The sequence below is a fragment of the Beta vulgaris genome, chromosome 3 (assembly GCF_026745355.1).
Source record: "Beta vulgaris subsp. vulgaris cultivar EL10 chromosome 3, EL10.2, whole genome shotgun sequence".
Lineage (NCBI taxonomy): Eukaryota > Viridiplantae > Streptophyta > Magnoliopsida > Caryophyllales > Amaranthaceae > Beta > Beta vulgaris.
Window position 1 is genome coordinate 21219338 of NC_079204.1, and position 25377 is coordinate 21244714.

The following is a 25377-nucleotide window of genomic DNA, read 5'->3' on the forward strand; positions in this document are numbered from 1 at the left end:
AATGGAATTAAACTTCATGAAAATTCAAAGCTTGAAATCTTAACTTCTTTCTCTCCTTGGTAAAATTAATGGCGCCGTTGTTGAAAAGTGTGGAAGAAAAGGTGGTTGTAACTTGTTACTTGTACGTGATGATGAGTCGAGAAATGGTGACAGTAAATGCGAGAATGAAGAAGAGGGAAGTGAAATAGCACAGCAAAGGTGAAAGGTGTGTCTGAGAGCTTCAGCACAAGAACAGTGTAAATATGAAAGAATAATTGAGGAGAGAGAAAACTTCTTTACCCTACTTTTTTCTATAATGCAGCCTGGAATTTTGACTGCAGAGTGAATTGATGTGAGTGTATGACTCATACTTGTCCTTGTTATGAGTAATCTCATTTTATTATATGAGTAACTCCATTTTCTCATATGAATAACTCAATTAATTCATATTAGTAATGTCATTTAATTTATGAGCAACCTCATTTAATCTTATGAGTAACCCAATTAATTCATGCCAGTAACCTCATTTATTTATACAAGTAACTTCAATAAATCATACGAGTAATCCCAAAGATTCACAAAAGTAAACACATTTATTTAAACGAGTAACCTCATTCAATCATAAAAGTAAATTGATTAGTAACCTCATTTATTCAAACGAGTAACCTCGTTTATTTACAAAAGTAACCTCGTTTTTTCATACGAGTAACCTCATTAGCTCACAATATTAACCTTATTTAATCATACGATGACCTTATTTGATCAAGTAACTCCAATTATATTGCTCACAAAAGTAACCCCATTTTTATCATTTGAGTAGCCCAATTAATTCATACTTAGTAATGTCATTTAATTTATGAGTAACCTCTTTTAATCTTATGATGAGTAACCCAATTAATTCATACTAGTAACCTCATTTATTTATACAAGTAACTTCAATAAATCATACGAGTATCCTTATTCAATAAAAGGTTCACAAAAGTAACCGCATTTGCTTATAAGAGTAACTGGAGGCGGACCCATATGGGATCCTGGGCCACACCATTATTATTTGAAAAAAAATTAGTTTTTCCTGAAAAAAGTAAAAAAAAAAAAATAATTAGAGATTTATGAGTCTGCGTATACTAACCTTTAACACTTTAGGAATCTATAGTTATTTATATACCCGATAAATCCTAATAAACACCTGCAAAAGTCAGATATCTCTGAAAAATTTAAGAGTAGAAAGAAGCAGACGATTGCACTGGACAGTTGTGTCCGTCTATTCAGCCTGCAACTCTCATCTGCAAGGCTGCAAAGTGCACAATGCATTGTTGGAAACTTGGAATTGAAAGGCGAAAGCGACAACACACACTGTACACTACACACAGCAGTCACAGCACAACACGCAAGCTGATGCCGCCTGGCCACAGTGCCACCTTGTGCCAAATTGTCGGACCAACTGTCTTTCTTTTCGTTTTATGTGAGTCTTTCTTTTCGTTTTTTAAATTGAAAGTTTTATTAATGTTTGACTTTGTTATTTGTTTTGCAATTTGCCTGGCATCCTAAATGATAGGAGTTAGCTCAAGTGGGTAGAGCGCTTCCCCTTGGCCCCTGAGGTCAGGGGTTCGATCCTTACCCCAGCATTATGCTGGGGTGTTTCCTTAGCATGTTATGCATGCCTTACCAGCCAATGTGTTGGTGATTCACACAGGCTAGTAGCCTTGTAGGGGTTAGCCCTTGGGCTGACTTAATTTCCTAATCAAAAAAAAAAAAATTTGCCTGGCATCCTTTAAATTTTATAGGATTATAATTGTTGCGGTACATTATTGTTTTTCAACTAGTAGCATGTTTTGACTTTTTTTTTCTAACGTTCAATTATTATTGACGATTTTAATTTAATTTGTAGATTGTATGATTTTAATGTTTTATTATTACCTTATTATTAGATTATTTATATTTATGAACTAACTAAAGATTTTTAAAAAAAATCAGAATGAAGAGAACAAAACAAAAGGATATTGCAAGTTTCTTTTCAAAAAGAATTAACGTAGATAATGGAGATCCCTCTGCGCTAGTGATCAATCTCAAACAAATTTTTGTCCACCAATCAGTAATCCGTCAACTCAAGAAACTAATAATATTCCACAAAATCAAAGAGATGAAACAGAAGTTAGAGTTAATACAAATCCTGAGCCTCAAGCCACGAATGAACAAATAAGATTACTTGAAGTGGATGCAACTAATTTTCCTCAAGATCCAGGGAAAAGGAAGAAAATTCTCGATTTCCATCCAGATGATAAAGATATATTATGGAGGATTTATACTTCTCAAAGAAAACTTTGTCAACCAACAAATCATGACTTCCCTTCTAGATTTTTTAGGGACAAACCTCATCGATTTAATGAAAATTGGTTAAAGAAGTATATATCATGGCTTGAGTACAATGTTGAAAAGGATCCGGTTTTTTGCTTTCATTGCTACTTATTCAAGGAAGAAAACACACCCGGAGGAAATGCATTTGTTAATCAAGGATTCAGAGCTTGGAACAAAACAGATGCATACGAGAAGCATGTTTAAGGGCATAAGTCTAATACCCCGTTTTTTAGGCATTTATTGAGATTATTTAAAACAATTCTAAATTTTATCTTCAAAACTCTTTTTAAACTATTTTTAAAATCACATTGGAGGGAATCATTTGGAGGGAAATATAGTTTGAATTTTAAAGGTTATTTTAGTAATTTTTTTTACAATAGTTGCTCTTGTCATTATCTTATTTATTTAATTAATTATTTAAACAAATAAATGATAAATAATTTTATCAATTCCACAATTCATTTTTGGGTAATAAAATCAGATTCTACATTTTAGTATGTAATTTTCGGATTTTTTTATAAGTGTTGTTTTGAAAAATCGGTTTCTTTTAAATAAAACTGAAAACTTTAAATATTTAAAATATTTTGTTAAGTCTTATAAAATCAGATTTTTGCGAGATTTATATTGAGTTAGAAAGTATGGGATTTTAATTGATTTGGGAACCTTTAACAATCTCTTTAAAATCAAACAAAATTGATTTTAGGAAAGAAATTTATAAATAAAGGAAATTTCAAAAAAAAAAAAAAAATTCTGCTTCGTTCTACAGCTAGCTGCACGGCAGCTTTTTATTGTGTTACAAAAGGTTTAAAAATTTTTTACCGTAATTTTGATGATTTAGGAAAGTTTTACCTCTTTTCTACCCTAGTTTACACTATAAATACCCCTCTAATCCTTCACTTTCTCTTCACCAAAAATCTTGAGATTTTTTTATAAAGTTTTCACTAAAGTGAGTGGTTTCTTTGAGTAGTTTTAGTTTTTCCCCGAGGAGTTTTAGCGGGAGATTTTTTAAGTACTCTTTTTCAAGTTGTTTTAATTCCTAGTTTTTGATCTTTTTGAGTTTTATTTATAAACATGATTCATGCTCAAACATGTTTTAATTGTTTGACAATGAATCATGTTTATAATTAGTTAGTTTAGCATAATTTTCTTTTAGAGTTCATATATTGTTCATCGTTTTGATTAGAACTAGCTAGTTTATAATTAATAGGAGGATTTCGTTCGTGAGCATTCCCTTACTAGTTGATTTTCTTGTTTCGTGAATTATCAAGGTACGTTTATGTGACTTGATCTTTAATTGTTAAGTAGTTATGTATGTTTTAGTAAAAATATACAAATTGGTATATGTAGTATAGTTCAGTGGTGATGATGTCCGCGTGAAGCCGTGACGCAAGTCGGGTTAAATCAGGAAAATATAAGAGCCGCCCAAGATCGACAGAAAAGCTATGCCGATTTGAAGAGGAGGGATGAGGAGTACAAGGTTGGAGAAAGCGTCTTACTCAAAGTTTCTTCGACAAAAGGGGTAATAAGGTCTGGAAAGAGAGGCAAGTTAAGCCCAAAGTACATTGGACCCTATAAAATTTTGACCAAGGTTGGCAAGGTGGCTTATCGTTTAGAGTTACCTAATGAGTTAAGCAAGGTACATGATGTCTTTCATGTGTCACAATTGAGGAAGTATATTGCAAATTCTTCTCATGTGTTGCAGCCTGAATCTATCGAATTGGATGAGACCTTAACCTATGAGGAAAGACCGATTAAGATCCTAAATAGCAAAGTCCGTAGTACTAGAAACAAGGATGTAAAGATATTGAAAGTTCTTTGGTCCAATCACAAAATCGAGGAAGCGACTTGGGAGGCTGAGGACGAAATGCATAGAAAGTACCCTGAGTTATTCATCGAGGTTAGTAGAGTTACGGAGGAGTAATTCCCTTTTTAAGGGGGGTAAAATGCGATAGAGTTTCGCGCGCTTTTACATTTTTAGAGCATATAGAGTCGTTATATTGCATCTTACATGTGCATTCATAATTTTAGCATGAAAACAATTTTTTTTTGAAAATTTTTCTAAGTTTCGGGACGAAACTTCTTTTAAGGGGGGTAGACTGTAATACCCCGTATTTTTTAGGCATTTATTGAGATTATTTAAAACAATTATCTTCAAAATCCTTTTTAAACTATTTTTAAAATCACATTGGAAGGAATCATTTGGAGGGAAATATAGTTGGAATTTTAAAGGTTATTATGTTATCCTATCTTAATATGCTCATCAAAATGTGTAGATGGCTAATATTATTAGATGAATTTGTTGAGCTACTTTGCCTGGATATTGTTTTATATGTTGCACTCTTAGAGTCCAGCTAGGTACTTAGATGTTTTTGATGATGACAAAAGGGGGAAGTAAAATGGCACATAAAAAGATTTTAGTCTTCTTAGTTTCTGTAATGATGCTTTTCGAATTTTCTTAATATTAGTTTTTTATCTTTTCGTTGTTAGTGTTTTTTGGATTTACTTTTTTAAACCTATTAGCTCTTGATTCTTTTGCTTGCTATGTTTTATTTTATTTTTCTTTCGTTAGTTTTATTTCATTTTATATTTTTTATATGCCTTATATTTGCCATCATCAAAAAGGGGGAATATTGTTGTATTTCATGTTTTGATGAGGCCAAATACTTCATCGTTATATAGTTTTTATTTTGCAAAAATATAAAAACCAAAAATAATGTAATGTTAATTTTTAATATATATCTCGTGGAGAAAGATTATTTATTTAATCTAAGTCAAGATATTATTTTTATGCACTTTTGAATTTTATTATAAGGTATGGTTAATAAATCTATTAACTTAGAATATTTGGATAAAAGAATCTTAGTTATTAGATTGTTGTTGTTGTGGTTTGAAAATAGGTTGACAAATGTGTGGCTAATTTTGCGGAACAAACCGCTTCAAGCTCTCCAACTAACTCTGCCCACCTGCGTGTTTCATGCCCACTAATGGGTAGTGAAGGTGGTTTATGAAAGTCGCAAAAAACATGGAGAACGTGCAACATATTTAAGCCATAATCTCCATAACTCTGTGGAGTAATACATTTTCAGAAAGAAAAATTACAGCAACTATATATTGAAGAAGATTTGTTCGAAGAAAAATACAATTTCCTAGAATTCAAAAATACAAGTGCAAGATTTATAGTGTTTGGGTGAGACAAAAATCAGAGAATATCCTTGTAATCAAGAGAGAGAAAGAAAGAGAGAAAAGACAAAATTTCAAGTGAATTCAAAGTGAGTGTTATCAATTTAGGAAAACTGAGTGACTGGGAACAAGTTCCTAGAGGAACAAATAAAGGTTCATTAATCGATTGTAAAAGAGAGTCTTTTGGCCTATTATATCAAAGAGAGTATTGAATCAAAATCCTTCGCGGTCAAGATTTTTTCTTCCTATTTGACCTAGGAATTTTTCCTTGTAAAAATCTCGTGTCTTTTCTCTTTCGTTTTCAAGTTATCTTAATTCCGCAATCTAAATTCGAAAATTTTTCCTCAACTATAATTCACTCCTCCCCCTCTTGTAGTTAGTCTAGTGTTCATAATATAATAACACTAGCAAATATTGGTGTTCAAGTAGTGCTCGTGGACTAATTATAGGAGCAACACTTGGGACTCTCAGATCTTCGTATCTTGCATACAACAGGGAAATCACGCTACATGTTTAATCCCTGTAAATGATTCATGTGTTGATTATGTTTGCGATCCTATGATAGATGATAGGAAATTGTTTCCTGAAATTCCGCTATATGCATCTATATATTCCTACAAGTTGCTCTCTATCTGTTAAAATATTGATACATATATAAAACTACAGTAGGAATCAAGCAAGCATCTCGCGTTTCAGAAACAGCGGAAATGTACAATAGAAAAGATATATCATTTATTTGCAGGCATTAGCACTACATTTCGCCTGAAAAATAGAGGAATAATATATCTTACACCCGCCAGCAGCAGCAACAGCCAAAAGACAGACCTGCCCACTTCATCTGCAACTCTGTCACTATAACAGCAACCTCAAAATGTGATGCTCAAGTAGCGCTCGGCTGACCCTTGCTCATATGTTGAAACCACAAAATGCCATTATCTATACGAAGGTCCAGAGTAAGATTTGTAACAGCAGTAGTTTCACCTGCCAAATGGTTAAAAATGTCTAGTGAACTTCGCCTGCAAATGTTTAATTTAGGTCTCCTTTCAGAGCATCAGCTGCTCTTTGGATAGCTCTGGCAACCCTCCAAATTTCATGCTGGATTGTTGGTTGATTTCCTCTCTTTGTTTGTGTTGAATGAGACATAGCATCAGCTAAAGAAGGGAAGAAGCCTAGCTTGCTTTCATAGTTGCTGGAAGGTCCATAAACCTGTAACCAAATGTCATTGCAAGAACACATTACTCATTGCTCCAACACTCTTTGCAACAATTATTTGAGCTTTTATAATAGGTGTTTCAGTCATGTTCTCCGTTCTTATCCTCACTGTTCTGTCTTTTTTCAGTAAAAAGGGACTTTTGTAGAGGCCGAGAAATGAACTGGTTAGGGATGTGGAGTGTCTTTGTTTGATGTGACTTATTTTCTTAAAATCATTATTTATAGATTATGGTTGAGTTGTTGGACTTTTTGGGGTTCTGACTTTTCATTTTGTTGGTCAAAACTCAACACCACCCCCCCCCCCCACCTCCTAATTTCTGAGAACTGCTGCTTCCTTTCCGGATTTAGCATTATTGTTCAGGGGTACGTGCTGAACAGAGAACGAGCTTGGGGTTGCTCGGCTCGTAACACTTTTACTCGAACTCGAGCTGAGTCTTGAGCCTTTTCGAGTTTGATTTTTCTATTTCTGGTTACCTCCAAGGCTTCATCCTCAACTTGTATTTAAAATTTATTTCGTAATATTTTCCATTATTAGGTTAAACTACTTCCATTGAGTTTTTTACAAGTGTGCACAATCTAATTATAATATTTGACTTAGATTCTATAATACATAAAATAATATATAGCTAAAATATATTTCGAGCCAGCTCACGAGCTTCTTGGTCTAAACTTTTCTATGCTTAACTCCAAATTCTGAGTTGAGTCAAGCAAAGGAGCATGTGAAGGGGTATCAAGCTTATAGGAGGAACTTCGTCTTGAGTCTTTTCACGCCGTAGTATATAAACCCGAGCGAGCCACCTAGGCTCTTGTTAAGACCCTTTATCACTTCTACCTGCGGGAAATCTACTAGACTAGATAAAACATCCATGTCCGAGAATAGCAGCCCTTGTTTTACCCCCCCCCCCCCCCCCTCCCTCTCCGCAGAGCAGTTGGACACATCATTACCTTGAGCTCTAATTGTATTGCAACTATTACATGACAGAAGCAAAATGGTTGCCTCCACATTATACGAAGCTAAAATCGACCTTTACATTCATAATTCATTTCTTTATTTTTTGCAGAATAGACTTTCAAAATATAAAAATTAAAACCTACCAGATGCTTGAACCACTGGTTCCCTTGCAGCCCATCAGCATCTAAGAGACCTCTTTCAGCAAGCATCAATCGGTCGTTTAACATTCTTCTCATCAGCACTCCAGTATCAATAGAGGCCCCACTCACGCTGAGTTTCTGTATTTTTCACACTAAACATGTAACAACGCCAATAGCAATGACGCAGAAGCTTCATTTACATGAATTTAGATAAGCATTTAAGCAGGGACATAAATTCTAATTCATAGATGTCATGCAAATAAATAAAAAGTTTACTTTAGGCCTATTGCAAAGATTCATTCATAAGTCTTAGGCTTGTTCTAGGCTCGATTAAGTTAATTATACCTAGTTCAAACTCAGGCTCAAACATGTCTCGACTCTCGGGCTACAAAAGCTACCACGAGCTTGGCTTGAATGCTAGTGAGTATGACTGTATGGTCATTCTTCTCCTTCTGTAATGTCTTGAGGTAATGTGTAAGAATAACTACATCTGCAGGTGATTGAGTGCCTAGGAAACAAATCAAAATACAGATTACGCACGAGTAGAGTACAAGCCGTCCCTGGTAGACAAAGAGGCAGAGTAATGCAAAGAAAAGGATGCTAGTCGGCTCAGCAAAGTTAAAGGCTCTAAGATTTCAGATCCAAAGTGATTCCTGATGAGCCAAAGCTGCCATTCTCTTCTGATCACAAGGCACCCTGACTCAGGATAACAGTTCTTCGTCAGCGATCCGGTGAAATCTTATGTCGTAACTTCATCATGAGTGAACTCGTTGATGTTGCATTCAAGCTCGGGCTTGAGCTCGGCTTGATAAACAGTGTTCAAACTTCAATCAATCTTGCTGGAGTTAGTTGTAGTCTAGTGTCAATGGACTTTTCTCAATTTTGTAGATAAAATGGACTTGAGCTTGTTTGTCTTTGGCTCTCCTTTTGTAAGCGAGTGATGCCCTCTTGGCCTCTTCTACAGTTCTATAAGGGCGTTTGGTTGGAGGTTTCAAGAAAGAGAAAGGAAATTGAGTTACTTGTTTCCCTTTGTGACGGTTTGTTAGTGCTTTTTTTCAAACCCTTTATCCTTTTTTCTTATTGGATTACCCTCCTTTCCCTTAGATTGATTCTCCACCACCCCCATGGTTTGGGATTACCCCATATCCCTCCACCATACAACTATTATTATTATTATTATTATTATTATTATTATTATTATTATTATTATTATTATTATTATTATTATTATTATTATTATTATATTATTATTATTATTATTATTATTATTATTATTACTACTTATTTTTATTACTATTGTTATTATTATTATTATTTATTGTTATTATTATTTATTTATTATTTATTATTATTATTATTTATTATTTTAATAATCAATTATTATTATATTATTATTAATTATTATTATTATAATTATTATTAATATATATTATTTATTATTATTATTTATTACTATTATTATTATTATTAAATAATAACAATAATTTTCCATTCTCTTTGATGTTCCTATGTCCTAACCAAACAATCCCCTCAAAAAAAAAAAAAAAGTCCTAACCAAACAACATTTTTAATCAAAGGGAAACCCTTTCCATTCTCCTTGTAACTCTTTCTCATACTCTTTCCCTTTCCTCTTAACGAACCAAACGCTCCTTAATTCTTCAGCACTTATTAAATAAATATATATAGTCCTTGTTGCTTGCTTGGCTCTATAGTAATGGTGAGTTGCTGACTCTCAGCAAGCTGCGTTACAAATTACTCTTTTTGTAATTATACAGGAAGTTTAGGCATTAAGGAGCTAGGATAAAGGATACGTAACAATATCACTAAAACTTTCTAAAGTTCATAAGCCAAATTCAACTGATTGCAGGCTTAGTTCATTTAGTAATGCAAACTATTATATTGAGTTCAAACCAAGCCAACAACAACGATTATCCGATTCCAGTCCCAATTGCTAGCAAGCGTCTTTGCTGAAATACCTGTAGTTCTAAACAAGACCATTAAAACTAGAAGTCAGTAGGGAGTTCACTCAAATCCCCCATCCATTGGAGTTATATAAAGCTTCGGCCCTACCACAAATAGTCCATGGCTAGGAGACCTCATGACAGACCCTCTGCTAGCTTATATGGTCCATACAAGGTGCTGAAAAGTTGGAACTTCTAGCGACAACAAAGATACTACCTGTCCTCAATGTATCCCAGCTTAAGAGTGCAATAGGCAACTCTCCTGCTTCCACTCTATCTTATCCACCTCAACTAAGCTCTGAAATAGAACTTGAGCATATTTTATGAGTATGCATTGATGTCCCCTACAAAAGTGGTAGAAGTCTTAGTTATACAGAAGCATTTGAGAGAGTTTGATGGCATGAGAGGCTGTTCCACCATTTAACAGCAATTCCTTTTCTTCCACCTTCAGGACAAGGTGGCTCTTTGGTGGTAATATTGCTAAAGATCAGCCCAAACCTCCTACATTGTCCACGAGCAAGGGTAACATTGCGAATAACCATGAAATGTAGTTACAGAAAGCAGAAATGAGAGAATGTTAGTTTTGTGTAGCGTAGTGCAGATAACCAGGAGAAATACAATAAATAGCAGAGAAATAGGAGAGAAAGTATTCAGAATAGTTAACGAGAATTTCATATTGGGAGAGCACCCGCCTCTTAAAAATGGGCTAGGCTGTATGAATTTTGGATCACACTGATCCTCTTAATACTTCTCTGCCTCAAATCCCTTCTTACCATTTCTTCTTCTTTCACAAATTGATGTGACAAAGTTGATTCATAGCATAATGACCGTTGTTAGCGTGGCTGCTGCTCCTACTATAATAATTGTTTTTGTTTCGCTGCTGCTGCTGCTGCTACTCCTACCACTGGGTTTTCTTGATGTACTAGTACCACTACTACTACTACTCTACAGGTAACATTTGTAAGTTGTACTACTACTACTGCTGCGACTATCATTACCAGTGCTCCTCCTACTACTACTACTATAACTAGTTTTGGGTCCGTCTACTACTTATACTAGTCTGAATGTCTGATTACTCTGACATGTTAATCTAGTATAGATTATTCTCACCAGATCAGATTCGTGATAAACTGATTCAAGATAGTCATAGAAGCAACAAGATCCTGAAACAAGGCAAACTAAACATTGCTAATCCTGTTTCATATCAAAGAAAAAGAAGGAAAATTTAATATAGCAAGAGCACATAGCAGAGTAGCTTATATTAGTAATGCTTGTTGCACAAGAGAATGTCAAGGCTAGATTTTCTCTCTGTATTTTTTTATCATACTCGTTTAATTTTTGCACAGTTTCCAATTCAAGTGTTTGACCATTGATATCTTTAGTTTGGCATCAATAAAAATTATGAAAACTTGATATTCTAAAAGTTCACATTGAGACAAATCCAATAAGATCCTATACGTCTATATTTTTTTTCTTATATTAAATTACTAAACATAGACAAAGTTTTCCAACTTGACTTGGATATTCTAAGTGGGTAAGATAAAATAATACGGAGGGAGTACACAGTATCTTACCTTTGCTTCTTCCCCAACTTCTTGTGCAACTGCAAGCAAATTCTTTATAGATGTGATAATAGGGGTAATAGACGCACGACCTTCCAGCATATTGCTCAAGCTACTTGTATACTCCTGCATAGATGTAGACGAACCTATATCAGCCCTCCAACTGTGACTTCACCAAAAGCCTTAATCTAATTACTACAAACAATGGCATATGACAATCACCCCAATATAGGGAAAAAAATGTCAAAAACATTGCAGCAAATTAAACAGCAGATAATCCACCCAGAAGTTTTTTCTAAGACTGACAAGAGACAAACATTTAGACCAATATCGCTAACCGTCTACTCTATCAAATGCTACTTGCACCATCATGCTTGTTAAAAGAGCATCATAATTGCTCACACACAGCAAGTTTTCCAAGGCAATAATACTTGACTTCCAAGTCAATTAATATTTACTCTACGATGTATAGTACAGATCGATACATGCTCAAGTAAGACCGAAACATACAACAAAAGGAACATGGATAATTAGATACCTGTAACTGCAATGCATACGAACGATAATTGAATGGAAGAATCGGATCCTCAGCCAGACGAAGAGCTAGTAGGCCCCAAAGTCCCGCCACTGAAGATATAATAAGATCATAATAGAGCCATCAGCACGAACCGTTTTTTTTATTTCACCTACAACTTCAATGAAACAAATGAAAGAGAACAACTGACCAGCCACATGCCGATGGAACAAAGGGTCCCCATGAGTTATCATCCAATCGTATGAGTCAAAAGCTGAGTGATAAACTGGAAAATCTGTGGGCGGGCAGAAGTGAAAAGAAAATTTAATTTTCGCATTACGAACATTGTGAGACTGGTATCACGGTGATGAACAAACAGAAAAACACAGGGACAAAAGAAAACAAATTAATTTTCTTCAGATTACTAAAGAACGAATAGAGACCATTAAAATTAATCTATTTCATTCATAATTCACAGATTCGTGTAAAAATGTTATCACAGGGAGATTTCTATTAAACTATTACCAAGAACTCCCAGGGAATTACACATGATAAACTTAATTTTAGCATACAAATGATAAGCTGATTCTTGTGGTCTTGACAAAAGAGCCCAGACCAGATAGCTGATCCTTCTGGTTCTTTCACTTATAAATCTTTCTGCTCGGAGGCTTGTGTGTTCCATTTACTAGCCTCTCCCTGATAGCAATTGTATTAAAACATCCACTGTCTCTTTTGCATGAGAGCCTCATTACTTGAATACAGTAGCTCAATTTGATTAAACAATATTTGCTTGGATTTAAGGTTATAGACTTATAGTTGGACTGTCGAGGCACAAAATGAAGATCAGTTGCACGACAGAGATGTAGGTTTTTGTGGGAAAAGACGGGAAAATGCTGCAATGTGATGCCTTGCTGTATTTTGGTGCACACACTCGCAGACAAATGAGACAAATTTTCTAACAAGTGCCTTATTATCAGTTTGATACTTCCAATAAGACACCTTGTCAATTATCTAACACCCTCAAGTGCGTGGAAAGCCGTATTGAAAAATAACTGACTTCAGCCAGATGAGATGGGGATGGATGGGGCTTTCGTTTTTTCAGCATAACTTCGTCTTTTAATGTAAAAGGCAAATAATATACTGATGTTCTGCATTGAAATCTTCTCTAGTCAAGTAAAATTGAAAAAAGGTTCTGAATGCTAGTTGATTGTCACCACCGAGAAAGAGAGCATGGTAAGTCAAATGGAAGAGAACAAAGGTCCTTGTAACACATAAAGCAGGAGAAAAAAGGAAATGTGTATCTGAACATAGTATGGCATCTGATGGAAAGCCGAACAGCCAAATAATCATCCCCTCATTTCTTTTGTTAGACTTTACTACTGGTTTAGCATATAATGAAATTTCAAAGAAAGAAGAACATAATTGAGTAAAGCCCTTCATTTGCAATGAAATCAATCATGCCCTAGAATAAGAATTACCTTTCCCATAGTATATATCAACAGAAGGAACACCTATGTGCTGCAAGAATGGAGCAAAATCAGAGTCCACTCCGCTAAGCCTCTGGATCTGCAAAACATAAGGAAAATCTAGATGGCATGACATGTCTAAACAAGCACCAATACTTGAAGGAAACCATGTAATCTAATTTCTCTTTTATTCTATAGGGCTTCTCACATAGCCTATGATTGCATTCTGCACATAGGATACAAACTAGAATTTTCCAATTAAAAAATATTGGATAAAAGAATACGATTTTGATCGAGTGGCAAATGGGTCCGGATCCTCTAGAGTTTTATGAAAACTCTACAAAGTAGAGTTGAATCCTAACCATATATTATAAAATCAAGGCTCATGATTAGTGAGAAAGGAAAAGATATGGGCAGGATATTCGGGGGAAAATAGGGGGATTTTTGGGAAAGAAAATACAAGCCTTTGATTTCTTAATCAACGACTGATATTTAACGAACTCTACCGTGTAGAGTTATTTTGAAACTCTAGAGGATCTCAACACGTGGCAAATGATCAAGCACATTGCTTGAGATCAAATCTGAGCCCCTTTTTCTTTCTCCCACACTACTACACATGGCAAGCTACTCAACTATAGGCAAAGCAAAATCAGGAAAATTCATCAATAGATGACAGAAACTACAATGGGAAAATGACAGTAATTGGAAATTGGTTCTGGTAGAGTGGTAGTGTCACATCCTTCCAGCCAAAACTGGGGTCAACATTGAAGAAGCTAGATATACTCACTTCCCCAACCAAATGTGTTTAAGGGCTCTGATAGATAGTTTTATTCTTTAAGCTCCAATTAACCATCCAACAACTCAAAAAATGAGTCCTAAGTTTTTCTGATGTGAATGTGGACCAATAACGTTCCACCAAGTGCATATGGTTCAGTTCTTGCAAGGATCCATGTAAGTATGTTACAACAGCAATATCAGGCTTCTGTATCAACTATTTGTCATGTTGAGGGAAAGAAATGAATAAAGCATACCCTTTAATCACTCAGTACTCTTTCACATCCACTTAATCATCGTTTAGATGTGTGGCATATAGTCACAATAACTTCTATAAATATAAGACCATCCAAGAAAGATAAATTAACAAATAATAGTGGATGTTTGAGTAAGAATAAAGACCAACAATCCTATATTTCTTTTATGTTTGATTCAAATCTCGTATAAAATATTTTGAGGTAGTTTGCGTCATGGGTCCAAAACTTAATAACGAACTACTTCCCAGCCCCCACTGCACCACTACCTCCAACTGTACCCACCAATTGGCAATCAAAAGAAGACTTTGCAACACTCCATCAATATACCATCTATTTAAGCCCAGGCCTAATCTACAATTATCTATGCCTTCAAGACAAAGAGGCTGCTGAAACATTGTGCTACTTTGAGAAGTAATCAGAGATCCTACAACTCTGTTGTCTGGACGCTGCAAAGGCCCAGTCATTTTGCTGCTGCATGAAAAGAATGATGAGGTTTACAAGTGGCTTACATTGATGCCTTTGTTCCTGGCAGTCCATTGTTCAAATATCGTTTTGTCTCCAGCATCAGGATCCTTAACCTACACCAAACTCAAACCAAAAGTCATATGTTAAATATATATTTCAGATACCTCATTGGCTAAAATATTACACAATTCTCTTACCTTCTTCGTGATATCAATGAGAAGATCATCCAGTTGTGGAGTTGTACTCACAAATAATCCAGGGCCTTGAACTGCACAATCTACATTCAAATAGGCTACAGCCCTAGAACCAAGATTCATGATATTTTCTTCAACCCATTCAGTAGAACCTATCTGGAAAAGAAGTGGGCCTGATAAAGTTAGAAACAACATTATGACTTGATCCTGTAATGAAACTACAACATGAGTTCCAATGATAAAAACATTGCAGCAATATCCGCATCATGTCAAGCAGCAGTGTGGTTAGGTAGTATGTTAGATTATTAGTATATTAAAGCATGGTCAGATTGCTCATATGACAAGAAGTCATCTATTCACTAGCTAAAAATCTTTTGCTTCATGAAAGAATAAATCATACATGAAATACAGTACATTTATACTTCTCACCGAACTGTCAAACATGAAAATATTGAGCTATTGCAGCCGTCATGATAAAAACTTCTCAAAGCAAATTTATTCGAGAAATTAAGACTATGCTTGGAAACATCAGTGGCGTTGACAGAAATGGAATTATTATGTTGAAAAATAAACAAATTTGAACAAGTATTACGACATTTAATTAGTTACTTTCAACAATTAAATTTTTACCAAAATGATCTCATGATTCTTAAGTTTCTCCTTCTTTTTAACGGTTGTACTTGGAGTTACTTAGAATTAATTTGTTTGTTTAAACATTGTTAACATAATAAAGCTTCTTTTTGATGCATAACAAAAAAAGTTGTACAAAAGTACAAGAGCTAAGAAGCATTTCGTTGTTAATTCTTTTTCACATAACATATTATGTGATCATACAATTAATTTATTTTATAAGCTAGCTTAGGAATTAACAAGCACTTGAAAGGAGCTTTACACATGTCTATGGCGCAATTTTTCCTTATCTTTGATTGAGGAACAGGGTGGAGGCATAAACTAACATGTAAAGAGCAGAAAATTGCATAGGAAGAATGGAAACACTTGTGCTCAGCTAGACAGCTACCTGGGGCCACTCTAGCAATATGGTTACCAACTATATATGGTTACCAACTATTACCCTGTATTAACATATTCATTTCTCACCAATATTCGTGTCTTTAATTATACATTTTACTAACAGCTAGCAACATTTTGCTGTGTTATCTGTTATGTTAAGGGGGTATACATGTCTAGCTCTGACTTGATTCGCACTTCCACAAGATCCTCATTTCTGTTGCAGGCCTTTCATTTAAAGAGCTTCAACAAGACGATATCAAGATACATAACAAAAATATGCAAGTATTGACGTTCAATGCATATCAAGAGATCTAGATCCATGAAATTAAGTTGTTAATAACGGATCTTTTAAAGAAAACTTAACAAAAACCAGCATTACCAACCATTCCAAACTCTTCAGCATCCCAACTGCAAAGAATAATTGTTCTGCGAGGCCTCCATCCCAAGCGCATCAAAAAGGCATACCTACGAGCAACATCAAGTAGGGCTGCAGTTCCACTATTGGGGTCAACAGCACCAAATGTCCATGCATCTCTATGGTTTCCAAGAAGTACATAACGGTCTGGCTCTTCTGATCCCCTGATGACAGCAAAAACATCATGAATTGTGGCACTTTTTTCCTCTCCCTGCACATTGTGACAACCAAACAAGAAAAGGATATATGAAACCAAACAATTAATCACGGTATTGTTTTTAAACATTACAAAAGTTGAGAAACATTCTTATATATGCATATGACAAGCAACAAAAGTAGCTCTGTAGCAATACTTATCTGAAATATGGCAATAAAATCTGAGTCTTAGGCTGACATTGTTCCCAAATAAATGCTCAAAATTCACTATTAATGAACAATGTCAGGGAGCTTCTTGAAATAAAAGGAAGTTTCATAGCATACCCACTTGCTTTTGATAAATATTCAAAACATGCACCAAATTTATGAAACTTCAAGTTCTTCATAAAAATAACTTGGCAAGACTTCGCTTATCTAAACCTAACTAGATACATGACCCTTCACAGGAAACAGTAATTTGTTTATAGCAACCTTGTAGAAAAATATGCTATGTTTACCTTACAACATTTATATAAGTCCAACACCACAAAGAATTGACCACGACTTTAGGTATTACCCGTTCCCATAGAATTAGTTACTACATGAGGACCACATTTCCTTCCATATGCATCAGGATTCCGAAAATCAAAAGACAAAATATATACTTCCTCCATTTTCTTTTACTTGCAACACTTTCCTAAAAGGGAAATAATTGAATACTTGCCACACTTTCTACTTTTGCTTTTCCTTTCTCTCTATCTCTCTCCTAACACATGGGGTCCTCTCTTTCTTTCCTCTCTATCTCTCTCCTACCCAAATTTTGGATTGGAGTTGATGAAAAAAAAAGTGTTGCAAGTCAAAAAAAAAACGGAGGAAGTATATCATTATGTTTCATAAATCCTCTTCTAAACAAGTTAGTTACTCTATCTTATTGCTTGGGCCTAGAGATTGAGGTGGAGCAAGAGCCACCCTCCCTGTCAAGGCCCCAACAAATCTCACAGCCCCCTCCTTCAACAAAACGGAAAAGAAAATCCATAATTTTGTTTTTAGTTTTCTGATCTTGAAAATGTGGCCTTGTTACTTTTCATTATCATGTCATCCTTCTCTCTGTTTCTTACTGCATAAAAAAAAAGCTATAACATTTCCTTCAGTATGATTTTCTCTACCGGGAAAAAGATTTGGCAAGTTGACTGCAAAAAAAGTTAAGGGGTAAAGGTGCATACATCTAAATCTCTCTTGTCCCCACGACTCATATCGTAAGTCATCGGTCATTAATTCCACTAAAAGGAAGCCAACACATTGCCAATAGAAGTATATATCATCTTTTCAATCTCTGAACAGGAATGCTTCTCAAGAAACAAACACAAGTATTTATACACGCTGAAGGAACCAATTCATTTGCACACTTCAGCAAAAATATCCTCCAAATATGAAATGAATTTATAAACGAAAGGCGTCGTTCCATCAAGATAACTTAACAAGGCTTTATTTAAAGTTTTGTTTGGTTGGATGGAAAAGAGTTTTAGTGGAAACTAATTTGATATAAAACGATACCTTTAGCGGAAAAGACATTTGTCGTTTAGTTTTCCTTTGTTCCGTTCCATCCCTTCAAGAAAAGTTAGAGACAAAATGAAAAACTGATTCGAGGTAAAGGACGAATAGGACCATAAAGGAGGTAACTAAGAAATAGGAAGGGAAATGTGGCATATTTTTCTTTGTAAAAAAAAATTCTCGTACATGCAGGAATACCAATGTGTCAGGGCCCCTATTTTCATTTGATTATTTAGGAGGGTTCAGAATGAGTCGGAAACAGTTTTGGGTGTATCATACACATTGTACACTTGGATGTATAGTGTCCAGTGACCGCAATGAATTCTTTGAAAAGAATATATGTTTTTTACTTTTTGAATAACTTTTTTCCACCTTGGGGAAAACCATTTTTTCACCTTACAAACCAAAGAAAGGAAAGTGGAAAAATCACTTTTCGTGCAAAAAAAGTCTTAATCCTAGCCAAATGCTCTCTAAAACATTCTCAACGACTTTAATTGCGAACATATCATGATCCACATATTTGAAGAGAAATTTTCCTCAATCAATTATACTGCTAATATAAATATATATTAAATCTTCAAGCTGTTAATATGGTGAAGCTATTCCAACCCATTGAACAACTGAAAATCAATGACATTCAAACTCAATAGCCTAATCTAGCAGCTAAACCACTTCCCAGTATCATTTGTCTTCCAGTTAGCCATAACTTCTTTAATTACGATAAATATATAGAATTTCATTTTGCATATAAATGTAAAGGTTAAAATGATACCTCAGAATATTCTTTATCTAGCAAGCAAACCACAACCACCCTCAACCATAAAACTGCTATTAAATGAATCCCACCTTCACCTTTTCCAACTTTAACATGGTCTCCAAAAGAAAAAGCAATTTAGAAATCTGAACTGAAAGTAGAAAACCTAAAGAAACATATGCTTTGTTCACACTACAACATTCATAGAAGTCCAAGAAATACCAAAAACCATGACTTCTACAAATATACCAGTTCCAATACAAATATGCTACATAAGGACCATAATTCCTTTCATATAAATCAGAAAGTGAAGCAAAAAAAATTTACACGACAATGACAATCTACTAAAAGAACTTCGTAAAAAATACACATTAAATTTGTAAATACCAACCTGGTAAGTAAAATTGAGTAGAGTAGGACCAGGGCCAATCCTAACACCATTATTTTTCAGGGTATCCTCCCACTCTTGTGGCCCCCGAGGCCCCTCAAGTGATCTTAAAATAACTTGAGCTGTCTCCAAAGAGATGGGCATTGATGGGATCTTTGGAAACCTGTCTTCCACATCTTTATCACCTCTCTTCAATCTCTCTCCTCCCTCAACAACACTCCCCCAACCAGGGCTGAGTGGGTCCCCTAACCCCTTCATCACTGTACCTCTCTCCACCCCCTTAGCATACTCTCCCTCGGTGTATGTTAGCACTGCCACCGCACCTCTTACTTCTGCCTCCCTCACCACCCCTCCTCTTGACATTCCCCCACCTCTTCTAACCACGACCACACACCCACTAGCATTCACCCCTGCCACCTCCAGCACATGATAATCCTCCTCCCTCCCATAATTCACATAAAGTGCCATACCTACAGCCATCCCTGACGGCGAGTAAGCGTGGTATGGTCGAACTACATCAAAACCCACCTCTGGAAACCCGATTTCTCGCGTGCCTAGATTGCTAAAATGTGCTGTGAGCGAAAGATGCACTGGATATGACAACAAGACCTTGTACTCTGAAACTTTGGTCTCAAGGCCCAGATTTTCAAAGTGGGTTTTAACATACTGTGCAGTCTGATATCCCTCACGAGTTCCTGCAAGGTGGGAGTGGATAGTGAGAGAGTGAAGGTATTCAGCAACAGTGTAGTTTGAAGAAAGAGAGAGAAAAGTATCATGAAAATGAATGATTTTTTTTGTTGGTTCTTGGGTCATCTTTTTTGTGTGGCTGAGAGGAGAATCAAAGGTATACAATCCCAGAATGCAGAGCAAAATTATGAAGACAAAGGTGGTTGTGGGCCGTTTGAAGATGGAGGAACAAAGTTGGCGAGCCATTCCTCTCAAAAGCTAAAGATACTCTCGACGAGAAACACAAAACCTTTGAGATATGCTCAGTGGCGGATCCAGCAATTCAACCATGTGGGTCGACTAGGTTCAGAAAAAAAGGACCTTCGTAGCTTCTGAAAATGCTCCAAACTCCTCATCCTTCACAAAATTCAGCTTATCAATTGCCAAATTATGAGAGCAAATTAGGCAACATTTCTCACCATCCCTTAATTCTATTTTTGCCAAAACTCCAAGTTTCTAAATTCCAACAACAAATGACAAATAACTAAATAGTTAAAACCACATTAATGATGAGTAATTGAAAATAATTATTGAAAATTAAATTAATAATTGAAAATTAAATTAATAATTGAAAATAATTACTGAAAATTGAATTAAGAATTGACATCAAACAGTGGCACATACAGATAATATTCAATCATATAACACAGAGTAAAATAGCAACATTTACTTAACCACTCAAATTACAATTAATTCAAGGGGGCAAAACTGCAAGATTACATATGTTTCATATAAGAATTCACAATTGCATCCAACAAGCTTTCATGGATTGGAAACACTTTAATACACTTGCAAATGAATATAAAAGTATATTTTTGAAGAAGTAGAAAAAGTATCAACTCAATATTAATTTGTATCCCTTATCTATATCTGTAGATTCTCTATGGTAAAGGTGGATCACACTCTTTTCCTTCCAAAAATGTTCTAAACTTTTGTTTTTCATCTTCCATTACTAGCATTAAAAGTTGGTCTTATGATTAGAGAACTATTAGGAACAATCCGCTCCCAAATATCAAAAACTTAATTGACTAATTGAACAAATCAATAATTCATAGAATACTATCAATATTCCATTATACATATAAAGAACCTATAATATCAAATGACAATTGACCATAACTGCTTAATGATGCTATGATTTAAGCAAGACACTCATTTTGATTGACTAATTACAATTCTAATAAATCCAACCATCATAAAAATATATTTCCAAATTTCGTTTGCAAGTTAGGCTCCATTTAGGATGTAAAATGTTTTCCATGAAAATGTGTTTTCTTATTTTTCTCATTTTCCGTTGTTTGGTTTTGTAAGGGGTGTAAAACAAGTTTTTTCATCAAAGGAAAAGATCTTTGTATAGGTGAAAATCATTTTTCTTTCAAGGAGGGAAAACACATTTTCATCCATCCTCCTTAGAAACCTTTTACTCTCCTCTTATCTATCGTCTCCCTTCCCCTTCCATTTTTCTTTTTTCCATAACTTGAATCAAAGAAAGCAAAATTGGCTTTGCAATTAAATTTTCCATTGTTGAACTATTTTACATTAAAAAAAGGTTTTACGTCCAACCAAACGGAGCTTAGTGACAATATTTATTTGAGATATATGTAATTCATTGATGGAAAGAGAGGATTCAAGAGGAGGTTTTCAATATTTAAAAATTCCAATTTCCAAGTATTTATATTTGTTAGGATAGATTTAGGAGTATTTACTAAATCTATCTACCTAGACGTGTTTATATAGAGATAATATTTATTAGTATAATATTTAGTTTAGGATATTTTTTCCTAGTTCTGTTTAAGATAGGTTTTATATGATGTACTATAAATATCCCCTTTGGGTTAATAATAATTGCAACATTTTCCTTTCAATATGTTTTGTCAAATGGTATCAAGAGGCAATTAAGATCTTAGGTCAAAACTCTAAAATATTTTCTCTCCTGCTGGTGGGTTCGAGTTTCAAACCCACCGATCGGATATATTCTCATAAAGTCGAGATTTTTTCCCTACTGATGGATAGGGTTTCATGAGGTTTTTTTAGCCCACCACCATTGCGATCAAAAAAAATTCAAAGAGAGGTCTTGAATCGCAGGAGGGAAACAGAAGAAAAGTGACAGAAAGACAACGGCGCTTTCCATGGATTGATATATATGTGATAAGAGGTTCGAAAAGAATGGCGTCCCTCGTATACTTAATAGGTTTGAAAAGAATGGTGTTCCCGCTTTGTTGAAATATTTGGTGAGTTCGAAAAGAATGGCGTTCTCATCAAGAAGAAAATAAAATTTTGCATGTTCGAAAAGAATGGCATTCCGGTTTGACTGATAATTGATGGATGCGAAAAGATTAACGGGTTCATCATCAAGAAAAAGAAAAAAATTGTAAAAGCCGACATCACCGGTTTTGTGCATCTCGACTCCAACAAAGAAGACGAATAAGTACCACTTCATCCGAATCTGGTGCTACAATAGAAGATATTTTTGTTTCTCCAATCATAAAGTTTGTGTTACTGTCGTTGCGATTGCGAGAGGATGTTAGGATAGATTTAAGATTATCTATCTAGAAGTGTTTACCTAGACATATCTATCTAGAAGTGTTTATTTAGAGAATATTTATTAGTTTTATATGTAGTTTATGATGTGTTTTCTTAGTTCTACCTAAGTTAGGGTTTATATGATGTACTATAAATATCCCCTTTGGGTTAATAATAATTCAAACCTTTTCCCTTCAATCTATTTTGTAAATCTATCCGAACAATATATATACATATCATTAATAAAAATTAGCAACAATCAAAATGGAATTTCAATAAAGTCAAAAACTCAAACAAAATACTCACTTATTGAGACCACATAAGAAAAGAGCAGTGGTCGACCGTCGTCAGTGACTGGTTGTCGTGATAGCGGCAATACCCATACAATTCTCGGGTTTTAAATTTCTTGACAAAAAATATGAGGTGTGCTAAATACAACAAAAAGAAAAACTAATTACAGCACCTAAAATTTTGTAGAACTTACTAGTTAATCTTACCTTTTTATAATTAAAAAACTTAGAAAGAAAGCAACAACGTATATTGGAAGAATTCAGATGTGGCAATTCAGACGAAATATTGGCCTAAATTTGATACTTACATACAAAAGTTTGATACTTCCAGTAAAATAGTATCTTGACTCTCAAGTTTGAATATAAAAATTGATATCACCAAAGGCAAAGTGTAAAAGTCAATCCTAAATTTCGTTGCACAATCAAGAATCATTTTTACAATCAACCACCATAATGAAGCAAGTCAACCAATTCCTTGCTGTCAAGAATTACTCAATTTTTTGCCATGATATAGCAACTGCCGCTAACTTCAGCACAATGATACGGTAGTGTCCTCTTTTTGACGGGATTATACAAAATCACAATGATAAATCTTATATTATCCATTATATTAGTATTACTAGTTTAATAGATATTCGTAAAAGAAAATTATCCTTTATATTAGTTACTAGAAGTTAAATTTCATAATATAATTCCACAACTATTGCTCACTAAAAAGTAAATTTGACAATATAATTACACTCAGCACAAACAATTTTTCTTTTACCACTTTAATACTCTTAGCACCCCATTTGTTACTATAATCATGCTTCAAACTATGGAGGACACTTTGATAAGCAACAATGACACCAGTTCGGTGAGTACTCAATTGTGTTATTTTAGATTTATTGTCAAATTATTCAAAGTATACTAGGAGGTCATCTTTATTTTTGGGTTTTGGGGTCACCTGTCATATGTTACTCCCCATGTTTTGATCATAGATGACACCCCTACCGAGGGGTCATTTGTCATGCATGACTCCCCATGTTTGGATCAAAGTTCTCATAATGCATATTTGTAATCCCAATCATTTTGATTGCAAATTCTTTTTCGGACGATGTCTAAACTTAAGTCATGTTTATTAAATATGAGTTTTTCACGGCCCTAGCTCTTATGAGTTTTTCCTCAAACACTTCTACAAATAGGGGTAACAACTTCTTCTCTAGCTTTCACGGCCCTAGCTCTTGCAGACATTGTAACACATTTCCGATTTCTGTTATTTATTTTTCCAAGTCGACCACTATTACTTTTCTCCAATGGTGCATCAGTGTCAAGTAATTGCCTCTTGCCTTTTCTTTTATTTCCATCTTTCTGGCTAATACCACCTCTTTCTCCATCTAAATTACCATCACAATTATAGTAAAAAAGAAGTATATAAACAGACTTTATACTTATAGATATAAAAGTTAAGTTTATTCTACGGCATCATAAGGCCAAGACTAGCTCAAGATATAGTATGTACTATTGTAGCAACTAGCAAACAACCCGAAAAACATTTAACTAGCTATATTTACATCATTTAAGATTTTCACCTATGTTTTCAAGTTCTACATTTATGAAAGACAGAATAAGCTCCCGAAGATACTTTTTATAAAGTTTCTTTCCTATGTACTCCCTCCGTCCCATAATATAGTGTTTATTTCTTTCTTTATGAGAGGTAAGGTAAGTGGAACATGAATGACAAACAATTAATGTTGTGAGAAAAAAGCTAATTTTAGGAGAGAGAATGGTGAATAATGGGTGAGAGAACATAAAATATATAACTAATTCAACCCTTAGGTTCAATAAACAAAGGAAAAAAAAAAGATTTCGAAGGAGCAAATAAATGATGGTTGCATGGTTTTTTAGGCAAATCAAGGGGAATTGTGGAATTAAAAAATAGAAACAAGAACAATATTTTGGGACACCGAAAGTGGAATGCAATCACTATATTATGAAAAGAAGGGAGTATTTATAATCTAGAACTTAGGAGGTTCTTTCTAGAGGTAAAATCTATTTGGTCAATTTAGGATGAGATTGTGGAGTGATTGCTTGCTACTAAACTGAAGTCCATGCGTAACTTGTATTATGAAGCTATAAACCAATATGATGTGCTAGTAATAATTCATTTTATGTCTCAAATTAGTTTTCCTATTTAATCAAGTTTCATCTCCAATCTAATCATTCAATACTTATTTCTTAAGACAAAACCATTCAAAACCGCATAAAAAGGAACCCATCAAAATCATACGAAGATGAATTATTTTAATTCAGTATATACTCCCATCAACATAGTTATAAACCGAAGCTGCAACTGTGATTGAATATTTGCGTAGCCAACATTTACATTGCTTTCTTTATGAGATTTACTCAAAAGTCAAAACACATTGAAATTACATGAAAACACTCAAAAATCATTTTCAAAAAGAAAGTTACCTGGTGTCGAAGCAATAGCTGCGGTGGCTCTTCTGATTCCGGCAAGGGGCGTGGAGGGGGAAGCAGTGGCGTATCCAGAATTTTCAAATCGGGGGTACTGTGACTAATTAAATAAACTT

The 25377-nt window shown here is 34.5% G+C and overlaps 1 protein-coding gene across 4 annotated transcripts; it reads right to left on the reverse strand.

Annotated features, from left to right (window-relative positions):
* Positions 1–6147: 6147 nt before the first annotated feature.
* Positions 6148–25361, reverse strand: LOC104889147 (probable glutamate carboxypeptidase AMP1). Of its 4 annotated transcripts, XR_002039544.3 has the most exons (12): positions 25259–25355; positions 19269–20348; positions 16406–16648; positions 15015–15167; positions 14862–14930; positions 13334–13421; positions 12067–12150; positions 11880–11968; positions 11354–11467; positions 10890–10942; positions 8164–8326; positions 7820–7956 (listed from the first exon to the last, which is right to left on the reverse strand). XR_002039544.3 is itself a non-coding variant. In XM_019248660.2 (11 exons), the coding sequence occupies exons 2-11, from the start codon at positions 20196–20198 to the stop codon at positions 6541–6543; spliced, it is 2085 nt and encodes a 694-aa protein (XP_019104205.2). In that variant the 5' UTR covers positions 20199–20348; positions 25259–25361; the 3' UTR covers positions 6148–6540. The 4 variants fall into 4 exon arrangements, 3 of the variants coding, with proteins under 3 accessions (XP_019104205.2, XP_048497234.1, XP_048497235.1); XM_019248660.2 differs by lacking the exons at positions 8164–8326; positions 10890–10942 and adding an exon at positions 6148–6720 and having other exon boundaries at positions 7822–7956; positions 25259–25361; XM_048641277.2 differs by lacking the exon at positions 8164–8326.
* Between the last annotated feature and the right edge of the window lie 16 nt (positions 25362–25377).

What these genes read in the sequence shown, in the direction of transcription:
- LOC104889147 (XM_019248660.2), bottom strand. Translation starts at nt 20,198, where the DNA reads ATGGCTCGCCAACTTTGTTCCTCCATCTTCAAACGGCCCACAACCACC. An exon ending in TACTCAATTTTACTTACCAG is followed by an intron (nt 16,649 to 19,268) that starts GTTGGTATTTAC and finishes CACAATGTGCAG; the next exon opens with GGAGAGGAAAAAAGTGCCAC. An exon ending in AAGTTGGGGAAGAAGCAAAG is followed by an intron (nt 7,957 to 11,353) that starts GTAAGATACTGT and finishes TGAAAAATACAG; the next exon opens with AAACTCAGCGTGAGTGGGGC.